At 38.4% G+C, this 13,304-nt stretch overlaps 1 protein-coding gene across 1 annotated transcript; it reads left to right on the forward strand.

The window, feature by feature from the left end:
• Positions 1-941: 941 nt before the first annotated feature.
• On the forward strand, positions 942-6,877 carry LOC115687239 (BTB/POZ domain-containing protein At1g30440). The gene is made up of 4 exons (XM_030612729.2): positions 942-1,710; positions 2,877-2,946; positions 4,428-5,660; positions 6,062-6,877. Exons 1-4 carry the CDS (start codon positions 1,652-1,654, stop codon positions 6,620-6,622), a joined length of 1,923 nt encoding a protein of 640 aa, XP_030468589.2. The 5' UTR covers positions 942-1,651; the 3' UTR covers positions 6,623-6,877.
• Positions 6,878-13,304: the final 6,427 nt, after the last annotated feature.

Here is a 13,304-nt window from a genome sequence, read left to right on the forward strand (position 1 = left end):
GTTTTGTTGTTTTATTAAGTCCGTACTAAGTATTGTTAAGTGTATCAAATCTTTTCGGCTTTCGTCGACCTTGTATTTTTTCATGTAGTCTGTAATATGCTTGGTCGGCCATATTTCTTGGCCAAGCTGGGCATGAAACTGCTTGTATCACCATTAACTTCAACTATCTAAGGCAAGATGATGTTTGAATAAGAGGCGGAGTTGGAAGAAGAGAAAACTGCTAACATTTTTATAATATTCTCTCCAATGTTTCTCTTATTCTTTCCCCTTTAGGCCCGGTGATATTGGCAGGGTAGAATTACAATCTTGATAAGATAGGATGAGCTGTAGTAAGTATGCTCTCCACTTGTTGTTTTAAGTAGATCTTATAGATCAAAAAGTTTTTATAAGGCCAGAGAATGGCTAATGGCATTAGGATACAAAAAAGCAGTGCCAATCGACCATCTAAAAAGAGAAGGGCTTTTGTGTTGGGATATCATATCTTTCTCCAATTTCATTAGTTTTCTTTTTAACCCTCCCACAGCAGAATAAGCATACATAGCAAATTTTTTTCCATCAAATAAAGAAGAATCTAAACTACCAAGATGACCCACATTCTCACGAACTGTTGTGACCACATCGCTATCCTAACATTCCAATTCTTCGATCATTTAACGTTTCTTTTCCCTTCTCAAAACCTATTCAATGCCAAGTGACGCATCCACCCACCCACGTGGCCAGCTGCGCAAAAGCAGATCCCATGCTGTTTTCAAAGCATGTAATCAAACTCATAATTCTCGATCAATATAAAAACATTATCTTCCAACTCAAGCTTTGTTTGAAGATTCCTCATATAATGTCCAAATGAATTCCACAACAGCAATGATTGCGTTTCAAGCAAATGTCCCCACATGCGTGCATGAGGCAAGGGGCAAGGGGTCGCTGTCAAGGGCTGCCATGCCCATTAATGATGGCTTTGGTTTGAGTTTTCCCAAGCCTGTCATGTCCTCCTTGCAAATCTCTATGCTTTCAACGCCCTAATTATATCGATCTGGTTGTTTAAGAAATTAAGGGAAAGCACGCACAAAGTGCTGCGGTGGTTGCCTTTCTTTAATGGGGGGGGGGGGTTTGGGTCCCCTGTCCCCCAAATAGGTTCAAATTTTGGAATCTTCTCGGTTTTGTATCTATGGGCACAGATAAAAAAGAGAAATTTTGAAGCATCTTCGGTTGAGAGTCAGAAACTGCTGGGTGGGTTGACCCCAAATTTTTGTCCTGTTGGAGAATATTTCTGATTTCTGACTGGGGATCTCGTTTGGGGTTTTGTGTGCTTCAAATGAAGTCATTCTGGGTCTCTTTTGCCTCCATGGTTTCTTCAGCGCGTCCCTGTTCTTGGAGAGACTAAAGCTTAAATTCGTGCATTACTGCTATCTCTGGTGCTGCTTCGGCCAAAGGAAGTTGTACTGAATTTGCAGGGTTTTTGGGGTGGGTTTAGCAGAGAAGTTAGTTCAAGGGGCTTCTTTTTCAGTTGGGGTTTGAGAATTTGGTGGGTTTTGGTTGGACCGACCAGGTTCTTGAAAAATTGTGGGTGATGGAAAGTGCTTGAAGTGGTTGGTTTTGTTCTTCAGCTTCAGTCTCAAATCCTCAAGTTATCGAGTGTTGAATTGTGAGAAAAATGGCGTGTGTGAAATTAGGGTCCAAAAGTGATGCATTTCAGCGGCAAGGGCAGGCCTGGTAAGAACCTCGAACTTGTCTTCTTTGTTGTCTTTTTTAGGTTATTTTAGCTGAATTCTTTTATAACTGAACGTTTCATTTTGGGAATCTGGACACTGTGCTGCAAGGAGTGTTCATTTCACGTTGTGATGTTACTAGGAGTATTCTGTTCAGCTACCTCACATGTATAATTGAGTGCTTATTATGAAGATTTGAAAGCTTTTTATGCATCATGTTCTTCTTTATCCCTCAGATCATGCCTATCACTGTACTGTTTTTGCTGTTGAAACACTAAATTCCCATGCTGAAAATAGAGTTTCTGCTTCAATTGCTTGAGATACCCGCAGATCGGCACACTTCACACTACTCTTGAATTACTTGAGCGGTTTAGTACCAACATCCTTGAGTAGTGAGGATGACAAAGGTTGTGTCATGTAATAGGAGACATGATTAATGCCTCTCCATTAATTTGAAACAATGCCCTTAGGGTTTGACCAATTTGTTTAAGGAACTTAAGAATGGTGCTGATTTTACTTTCAAACACTTCCAAGTTGTGAAAATATGGGAGATTTACTTGACAGGATCAACCACATGTTATATTTGGTAGGAGGATCTCAATCCAGATGTCTTTGAGGTTAGCTGAACCATATATCAAAGAATTGACCATGATTATGTTGGGTTTTGTGATACTTATGTTCACAAATATACTCAATAAGGAGTTCAACGAAGATTATAATTTTCTTTTACTCATCTGTGGTGTATGAAAGTATCAGAGTGGTCTAACTAAAGTTGATTAGGTAAGGAGAATTGCTGGGATCAAATGGCCGAATGTATCTGAAAAACAAAACATTCTCTGGAAGCATTTGCTGAATCCTTTTATGGCAGCAAATGTTTAGAATTAGAAGAAAAAGTTGATTAGCATGAGTAGAGAAATTTCCTTTGCCAGAATCAGCCTTTTTTAAAATGCTAGTAAGTAGATATTGATCTAAACGATACATGGCATCTATCTTTAGTGCATGCTTTGATCATCCGATTTGGATTAGTTTCTGGTTTCTTTTCGGGGATGTATTTGCATCCTTGGGCGACAAATGTTTGCTGAACATTATTTTGTATGCTTGGGCCTGAAGAAGACTTACACAATTATGACCTCAAAGTACAACATTCCTGAACTATACTTCCAACTGCAGGTTTTGTACAACCGGCCTTCCCAGTGATATTGTTGTGGAAGTTGGGGAGATGTCTTTTCACCTACACAAGGTAAATGTTCTTAATTAACAAAAATGTAGCTACGTATACATAAATTTATTGATTTTTTAAGCAGAGCGCGACTTCAGTAATTAACTACTCATAATCACATTTAATGCTTCAGTCTTGACTTGTATTTGTAATGACACGAGATGGGTGAGTGAACCATGAGTTTTTTAATACTTCACTTCTGCATATTTTTGGAGGCTGAGCTTTTGCTCATAGTTCTCTTCCAGTTACCTTTCTTTAGAAAATCTTTTGCATGGTTGATAATTGTTTCTACTTGTAGCTGCTCTCTTTGTTTTTCATGAGTAAAACTGTGTAGGTTTTAAAAGTACAAGAGTTCGCTTGACTCATTGTTAATGTATCATTTTAAGTTCAACACAGCAGGACATTACATTGATAAGTTGGTGCTTACTGCAAAGCGCAGGGTTATGCCTCCAGCTTGTATTGCTTCACTGTATTTTATTCATGAATCCATAATTCCTGCTAGAAGTTGAGTTTTGATCTGAATGATACAGCGAGGGTCTTATTTAGGTCTGCCTACATTACATTGATAAGTTGGTGCTTACTGTAAAGCGCAGGGTTGTGCCTCCAGCTTGTATTGCTTCACTGTATTTTATTCATGAATCCATGATTCTGCTAGAAGTTGAGTTTTGGTCTGAATGATACAGCGAGGGTCTTATTTAGGTCTGCCTTGCAATATTTGATTTCAGGCTGTGTCAACTTAGAAATCTGCAATTCGCGGATGCAAGTGTCTAGTTAAATTACTCCAAGAAACCATTTTGGCTGCATTTGGTTCAGCTTTCCCAAGGGGCTTTGAGCCTCCAAAGTCCCTTGGGAAAAAAAATGAGGCGTTTGGTTCAGCATTTGGCCAAATGTTGGCCTTGGCAAAGCTGAAAGCCCAAGGCAGGTCCCTCACTTTCTTTTTCATTTTCTGGTTTTGCCCTTGCTGTGACTGTTCATCTTCTCTGTGCGAGGGTGGCCGACGAGGTTGCGCAACCCAAGCAACCAGCCAGGCGACGGTTGCCTGGGGTCGTGCCACCCTAGTCGACCGTCGCCTGGTTCCTGCAACCCAGGCGGCCCTCACCTGAGGTTCCAGCGTTCTGATGTGTTGGTTTACAGTCAGACCTGCCCAATAATAATGACTGAGGGCTCTTTGCTGCATCAATCAACTAGGCATAGTTATGTGTCTATTATAAGTCTACCAGGCTAACATGGTGGTGGTCCATAGCTTATAAGTGAAATCATGTGAACAGAATCTGTCAGTTATTTTAATTTTTCTTAACTTTATGTGGTCAATCATCAGTATCTCTATAGTCGTGTTGCAATGAACAATGTGAACTATCACCAATGAACTTTTCATGTCTTTTGAAAGTTTGGGCCGATAACAGGTCCATAGGAAATTGTCACTATTAATCACTTTCATCTTCTTTCACCTTCGTCTTTGGTCTTTGGGACAATCCTAAAGCTTTCATTTTTTGTATGTGCAGTTTCCTTTGCTCTCTAGAAGTGGGGTTATGGAGAGACTGATTGCTGAGGCATCAGAAGAAGGTGAAGAAAAATGCGCAATAAGACTGCCCGACATCCCCGGCGGGGCCAAGACATTTGAGCTTATAGCCAAGTTCTGCTACGGAGTGAAACTCGAACTCACTGCCTCAAATGTGGTTTACCTTCGTTGTGCTTCTGAGCATCTTGAAATGACGGAAGAGTATGGCGAGGGTAATCTAATTACAAAGACCGAAAGTTTTCTCAATCAAGTTGTCCTCAGAAATTGGAAAGACTCTCTGAAGGCGCTTCAAAGTTGTGAAGACATTCTCTCTCATGCTGATGAGCTCCACATCACGAAGAGATGCATCGAGTCGCTGGCCACGAAAGCATCAACCGACCCAAATCTCTTCGGCTGGCCTATAATGGAGCACGGTGGGCCCATGCAAAGCCCAGGAGGCAGCGTACTTTGGAATGGGATAAGCACTGGCGCGAGGCCAAAAAAAGCAAGCTCAGATTGGTGGTACGAGGATGCGTCGAGTCTGAGGTTTCCTCTTTATAAAAGGTTGATTTCAGCTATGGAAACCCGTGGTATCAAAGTGGAGATCATTGCTGGGTCCCTCACTTTTTACACAAGGAAGTACCTTCCTGGGCTGAATCGGCGTCAGGGTGTTACCGAGTCCAGTAGCCGGTTAGCATCCGTGGGTCTTGGAGCTCCACCTTCAGAGGAGGAGCAGAAGAATTTAATAGAAGAAGTAGATAGATTACTTCCACTGCAGAAGGGCCTTGTCCCAACCAAATTTTTATTCGGTCTTCTTAGAACTGCGATGATTCTCCGTGCAAGCCTCTCTTGCATATCGAATCTAGAGAAAAGGATTGGGATGCAACTTGATGAGGCGACGCTGGAAGATCTCTTGATGCCCAGTTTCTCTTATTCCACAGAGACTCTGTACAATGTCGACAGTGTGCAGCGGATTCTCGAGCACTTCCTCACCATGGATCGAACTACTGGTGGGGCCTCACCTTGCTCGATTGATGATGGCCAGTTGATTGGTTCACCATCGGCTGCACTGACTCCAGTCACAATGGTGGCCAAGTTAATTGATGGTTACCTTGCTGAGGTTGCACCTGATATTAATCTGAAGCTGCCCAAGTTTCAGGCTCTTGCTGCTGCTGTTCCGGACTATGCCCGGCCATTAGATGATGGTCTTTATCGCGCCATAGATATTTATCTGAAGGTACTGACGTTTGTCAATGGAGCTTTGCAAGCCTTAAATGAGCTTCATGACCCAATATTTTCACATTTGATTGAAATTAAACCTAACTGCTCTGCATTCATGTAGATCATAAACAAAATATATGATTTAATAGTCGACAATGCAGAATGTGTTGGGTTTTAGCTTATCTTTCAATTCCAACCATTGTCTCTGTAACATCACCATTATGAAGCCAATATAATCAGTGTCTCCTTTCCTATGTCTACACATTTTGAGTTGTTTCTCACGAAGCACAAGATTCTTTGTTGCTCTCATTGAGGTTGGGTTGCTTGAAGGAAACAATAGAATCTTCAGCTATCATTGCATATTCTCTGTCTATATGGCTCTTCATAGAAAACATTTGTTTGTTGTGATTCCTGCAGTCACATCCATGGTTAGCCGAGTCCGACAGAGAACAGCTCTGCAGGCTAATGGACTGCCAGAAGCTCTCTCTGGAAGCGTGCACGCACGCTGCACAGAACGAGCGGTTGCCCTTGAGAATAATCGTGCAAGTCCTCTTCTTCGAGCAGCTTCAGCTCAGGACTTCGATCGCCGGCTGCTTCCTCGTGTCTGACAACCTCGACGGATCAAGGCAGCTGAGGACCGGGCTGGGCACGTCCGGTGAGGGAGGGTGGGCCACAGCCGTGAGGGAGAATCAGGTACTTAAGGTGGGGATGGATAACATGAGGATGCGCGTCTCAGAACTCGAGAAGGAATGCTCAAACATGAGACAGGAGATTGAGAAGCTGGGTCGTGTAAAGGGTTCAAGCGCTTGGGGGACCGTCTCGAAGAAACTGGGGTTTAGGTTAAAGTCTCAGATGTGTAGTGCTCAAGAAGGATCAGTCAGCAACCAGAGTAGAGGTTCAGGCAAGACCGAGAAAGTTAAAGTTAGGGTTAAGGACGGACATAGCAAGCATAAGAAAAACTTGTCGCCTGAGGGGTAAATTACCGAAACTCTAACTTTTCCGTGTTTCTTTTTTTCTTTTTGGTTTTCTTGTCGTTGATTGTCCTCCATTAGGTTTCAGATCAGCAACTGAATTTCCCACTTGTGTATGTACCATAGCTGCCAATTATTTGTAGCGTTCTCGTCGCCTCGCTCAACTGTGTAGTCGGACATTTTGTGGTTCTTGAGGTGGTAATGAATGATTTCCAGGACCCGATGACGGGCTGGATCTAACTAATAAAAATCTGTCTAACAATGTGAAGGTGTTTATTTCTATGTATGTTTTGCATGAATTTGAAGTCTCTCGATATAGTGGTATTTGTAGATTGTGAAAGCACATGAGACACTGTTCTGTTTGAGCTTAAAAGTAGCTCCGGAGCTCGGCAGAACTTCTAATTTGCGTCGGAAATAATGTGAACCGAAAGTTTGGAGTGTTGCTGGAAATGAGGGCGTAACGCGTCTTTTCCACATTTCGGTTCGTAAGAGGAGTGCACAATATCAGGTGCATCGATGTTCGGCGTTGTCGGAGAGGAAGTTAGGTAGGAGATGTCGGAATCGAAGCGAACGGCTGAAGCGGAGATACTCTATTGATCTATTTGCTACTTCGAGGGTGGTCCTTTCTTCCTCTGTCCCGGTTGAATCTGATGATTTTGTAATTTGATTGCTGGAGAAGAATCCAAGTTCACTACTGTTCTTACATGGATAGGTTTCAAATAGCCAATGGGAAGCTATGTTGGACCAGATCGACGCAAACCTAGTTTAGGTTTCGGTTTCGGAGTGTTCCATAAGTGGTAGATTATTGCTTTTATTTTTGCTGCCATCGCGTGGTAGCATTTTTTTTGTTTTTTTTTTATTTTGTCGAGTAAATTATAAAATGATTTCAGTATTTCCCAATTTAAAATACATAAATTGATTTAAATTGATTCAATCGTCACCTGTCATTCAAGTCAAAATTTTGACAATAAAAATTAACGGAAACTAATGAAGGGTAAATTAATCACAAGTATATCAATTTGGAGTTTTTTTACGGTCAAAAACTAGTTTAGGGTAAATTTATTACAAGTGTTTCAGTTTAGGATTTTTTATGATATTAATTCTTACTTAAAAGATAAACGAACGGTCAAGATGTACTTTACGAATAGCATGTTGAGATCTTGTCTGTCAATTGAGTTGAATAAAAAAGAGTATAATAGTCTATTTTTTCAATATGACACGTTTGACTGGGCTTAAAGCATATAATTATATTCGAATTATCCGCTAAAACTAAAATATACAGTAACTTAAAAGAATTGCGAAAGATTTGGGATGAATTTGGACATTATATATATATATATATATATATATATATATATATATATATATATATTTTAAGATTTTAGGTTTTCAATATAGAAAAAAAAAAACACTATCAACATAAGACAAAAGTTAAAAGTTAAAAGTTAAAAAATCAAAGGGTTGGTACCACGAAAAACCCTAAACTAGTACACATGTAACAAATTTACTCTAAACTAATTTTTTGACCATCAAAAACTCTAAACTGGTACATTTATGACAAATTTACTCTTCATTAAATTATATTAATATCACGAAAAATCACAAACTGTTACACCTGTGACAAACAGAGGGTAAAATCCCAAACCAGTACACCTGCCAACTGTCGCGTATTATCCAACTCAAAAATTTGACGGTAAGATTTAATGAAAACTAATGAAGGATAAATTCGTCACAAATGTATCAATTTAGGGTTTTTTGTGATATTAACCTTTTTTTTTTTGCTACCATCACATGGTAGCTTTTTTTTTTGTTTTCTATTTTGTCGAACAAATTATAAAATAATTTGAGTACTTCCCAATTTAAAAGACATAAATTGATTTAATTGACTTTTTTTTATCGCTATACATTACGTAAAAGATAAACGGACAGTCGAAATGTATTTTACGAATGGCATGTTGGGATCTTGTCTATCATTTGAGTTGAATAATAAAGAGTATACTAGCCTATTTTTTCAATATGACATGTTTGACTGGGCTTAAAGCAAACTATTATATTCAAATCATCCGCTAAAATTAAAAATATATCGTGACTTAAAAAAAATTGCGAAAGACTTTGGGATGAAATTGGACATTATAATTTATATTCTTTTTTTTTTAAAGATTTTAGGTTTTCAGTATAGAAAAATAAAAACGGTACACTATCAACATAAGACAAAAGTTGAAAGTTAAAAGTTAAAAATCCATAGAAATAGATACTTCTTCACCGAGATACTTGCCTATGTCATAAATAAATAGGTCTAAAGTAAAGAATTAGACAATTTTCATCTGATTTGACGTGATAGCATGAACAATCAGAGCCAATTTATAAACCTCACATATGACTGAACCGTCAAATCTACTTGTCTCTCGTATTCAAAATTCGGTTTTGCAGTGTCGTATCTACGTATTTTCTTGGGATGCACCAGACAGCATGAACCGTATACGATTTTCTAAATACTCGATGTGTGTCGGCATGAGAGAGAGAGAGAAGGAGAGCAATCACATTTGGAAAAATGTAGTCGGATACTCAAAATCAGAAACTTTAGAAATTATAAATTATCCAACTCAAAAATTTGACGGTAAGATTTAATGAAAACTAATGAAGGGTAAATTTGTCACAAATGTACCAATTTGGGGTTTTTTGTGATATTAACCTTTTTTTTTTTTGCTACCATCACATGGTAGCTTTTTTTTTTGTTTTCTATTTTGTCGAACAAATTATAAAATAATTTGAGTACTTCCCAATTTAAAAGACATAAATTGATTTAATTGACTTTTTTTTTTATCGCGATACATTACGTAAAAGATAAACGGACGGTCGAGATGTATTTTACGAATGGCATGTTGGGATCTTGTCTATCAATTGAGTTGAATAATAAAGAGTATACTAGCCTATTTTTTTCAATATGACATGTTTGACTAGGCTTAAAGCAAACTATTATATTCAAATCATCCGCTAAAAATTAAAAATATATCGTGACTTAAAAAAAATTGCAAAAGACTTTGGGATGAAATTGGACATTATAATTTATATTCTTTTTTTTATATAAAGATTTTAGGTTTTCAGTATAGAAAAATAAAAACGGTACGCTATCAACATAAGACAAAAGTTAAAAGTTAAAAGTTAAAAATCAAACTAGACCTTTGCCATAAATCCACAGAAATAGATACTTCTTCACCAAGATACTTGCCTATGTCATAAATGAATAGGTCTAAAGCAAAGAATTAGACAATTTTCATCTGATTTGACCTGATAGCATGAACAACCAGAGCCAATTTATAAACCTCACAGGTAACAGAAACGTCAAATCTATTTGTCTCTCGTATTCAAAATTCGGGTTTGCATTGTCGTATCTACGTATTTTCTTGGGATGCACCAGACAGCATGAACCGTATACGATTTTCTAAATACTCGATGTGTGTCGGCATGAGAGAGAGAGAGAAGGAGAGCAATCACATTTGGAAAAATGTAGTCGGATACTCAAAAATCAGAAACTTTAGAAATTATAATTTGGAGACCTGCGACAAAGGGAGTAAAGGTGGGGGTACTTCGTTGAATTGAATGCTTAAACATTTTATGGAAAAGTATGTTGAAGGTGTGATGAAATGACATGAAAAGATTTCTGTGACAACCTCATTAGGGCACCATAAATCATTGAAATATTACATAGTATTCAATCAATGTGAATTTTTAGGGAAATCACCAAAAAAATTCAGTCATAAACATTTCAATTGTACTAATTTAATCCTAAACATATTCTATAATTTGCCAATTGAATCCTTTCGGCTAATTTTGGCAAGAAATCGCTGACGTGGACACCGATCGTTCTATGTGGCACAACCGACTGACGCTGACGTGGATAATTCTTATACTTTTCAAAAAAATTGAATTATTATTATTATTTTCTTTTTTTTCCCTTCATTTTGGTCAATAACCCTTATTGTCCGGGCACTGGGCAAGGCCCAACAAGCCCTCGCTGGTCACTGGCAAGGGCTACCTTACCCGCGATTAGCGGGGTTGCGAAGGCCCTTGCTAGATCTGAGCGAGGAGGCCATCGCCACGGCCCTCGTGCAGCCAAAATGAAAGGAAAAAAAAAGAAAGAAAAAAATAATTAAAAAAGTAAAGTAAAAATAAAAAAGTTATAAAAATTCAAAATATTATTAAAGAAATGTCCACGTCAAAGTTGACCGTGTCACGTAGGATGACTGATATTCATGCCAGCGATTTCCAATCAAAATTGACCGGATGAATTTAATTGGCAAATTATGAAAAAGTTTCTAACTTAATTAGTTAAATTAAAAAGGTTTAGGACTGATGACACAATTGCAATAATAGTAAGACTTTTTTGATAATTAAACCGTGAACTTTTTTCTTTTGCGATTAAAGCCCCAAAGAGTATACTTTTTCGTTCGAATTGGTCCTTCCGTCAAAACTACGAATGGAAATACTGATGTGGTTTGATTGTCCAAAGCTGACGTATATCATTTTTGTAGCATTTTATGTAGCTATTCGCTATACGGAAAAAATAATTCGAAAGTTTAGAAAAGTAAAGAACTTAAAAGGAAACACCAAACAGAGCAGGGGGGAAATTTTAACGAAAAAACAAAGGATAGGAGGAGGGGAGGGATAGCTTGCTGCCGAGGCCCGCCACAACCTCGCCACTTTGGCGGAGAGGGCCGCAACCCTCCTCACAGATCGGGGGTGACACCGGCCTAGCGAGGGTGGTCCTCGCCCTAGATTTGCGATGAGTATCGGTAGCCTAACGCACAAGGCAGAACCGTCAATCTCTCTCTTTCTCCGCGTGCGCCGAAGAGGGAGGTGTTAGGCGTAGGGGTGATCGGTTCTCGGTTCCCAATTTTGGGAACCGTGGACCGGACCGTTTAATCCTAGGACCGGGAACCGGACCGGACCGTTGGTCCGGTCCGGTTCCGGTCCGGTCCAATAGAACCGGTCACTTAGGATTTAGTTTTTTTTTTGGTCAAATACTTAAGATTTAGTTCACATTTTACTATTTTTTATCAATGAATTTATATCAATGAAGTTCACTTAGAGTTTAGTTCATATTTTACTAATTTTTATCAAAGAATTTATGTCGATAAAGTTCACTTAGGATTTAGTTTACATTTTATTAATTTTTTTGAAGAAAAAATATGTCGGTCAGTCCAGGTTAGTTGTTTCCCCTTGGGAAGGAGCCAGGACTACTGGACACCGGTTCCCACTTTTAGGTACCGGGAACCGGACCGGCACCCCTTAGAACCGCCCAAATAGTGTTGGTTCGATCTGGTCCGGGCGGTTCCTGGATCGGGCGGTTCCGTTTGCACACCCCTAGTTAGGCGGCAGCTTCCATTGAAGAGGCTCGCGGACCCTCACAGCTATATCTCTTAGCTATATCTTCCTACAAGTTGAATTGCTATGGGTAAGAAATAGTAATAATGATACAAACAGTTCTTGAACTTTGACTCAATATGCAATGTGGTCCATGAATTTTTAAATTGATCAATGCAGTCCGTAAACTTTACCCTAATATTCAATGTGGTCCATGAACTTTTAATCTGTTCAATATGATCCTTGGACTTTTGGCACATGTTCAATGTAATTCTTGAATTGTATAAAAATGTTCAATGCAGTCCATGAACTAATCTTTCAATTAATTCAAGTTCATGGACTTCATTGAACATTTTTATACAATTCAAGGACTACTACATTGAAGAATTAGTTCATGGACTACATTGATAATGAACCAAAAGTTTAGAGACAATAGTGAACAAATTAAAAAATTCAGGAACCACACTGCACGTTGGGGTTACATTCATGGACCACATTGAACAGATTAAAAGTTTCAAAGATCACATCATACATTTGACTAAAGTTCACGAACACCTTATGCTCTTTTCCCTAAATAAATACAAGGTTTCAAGAGGATTTCGAAACATAGAACCGACGCGAAACGTGGGCAATTCCACTAGTTTGGATCTAGTCCGAAGCATAAAAAAACATGGAAAAGTCAATCCGACCGGTAAGAAAAGTCGATCATATTAGATTATCATCCATGACTGAGAACATTCTCCATTTATCATACTGATGAAGATTCAACTGCAGAACATCAATTAATATTGCCCGAAAATATAAGAAAGATTAAAACAAGGGATAATGACACAAACAGTCCCTGAACTTTGACCCAATATATAATTTGGTCTCTGAACTTTTAATTTGTTCAATATAGTCCTTGAACTTTAGCTTAATGTTCAATTTAGTCCCTGAACTTTTAATCTGTTCAATGTGATCCCTGAACTTTTGGTACATATTCAATTTAGCCCCTGAACTATATGAAAATGTTCAATATAGTCTCTGAACTTGAATTAATGGAAGGACTACATTGAACCTGTTCATATAGTTCAGGGACTAAATTGAACATGTATTAAAAGTCCAGAGATCACATTGAACAGATTAAAAGTTTAGGGACTAAATTGAACATTAAGCTAAAGTTCAGGGACTACGTTAAATAAATTAAAAGAAATCACGGAAAAGTCCATCCGACCGGCGAGAAAAGTCATCATATTATCATCCATAGCCGAGAACATTCTTCATTTAATTGCATGATGAAGATTGAATTGCATAACATTAATTAATATTGCCCAAAAATATATATA

Source organism: Syzygium oleosum, unplaced genomic scaffold, assembly GCF_021117445.2.
Source record: "Syzygium oleosum isolate NSW1041296 unplaced genomic scaffold, Sole_v2.1 Sole_v2.18, whole genome shotgun sequence".
Taxonomy (NCBI): domain Eukaryota; kingdom Viridiplantae; phylum Streptophyta; class Magnoliopsida; order Myrtales; family Myrtaceae; genus Syzygium; species Syzygium oleosum.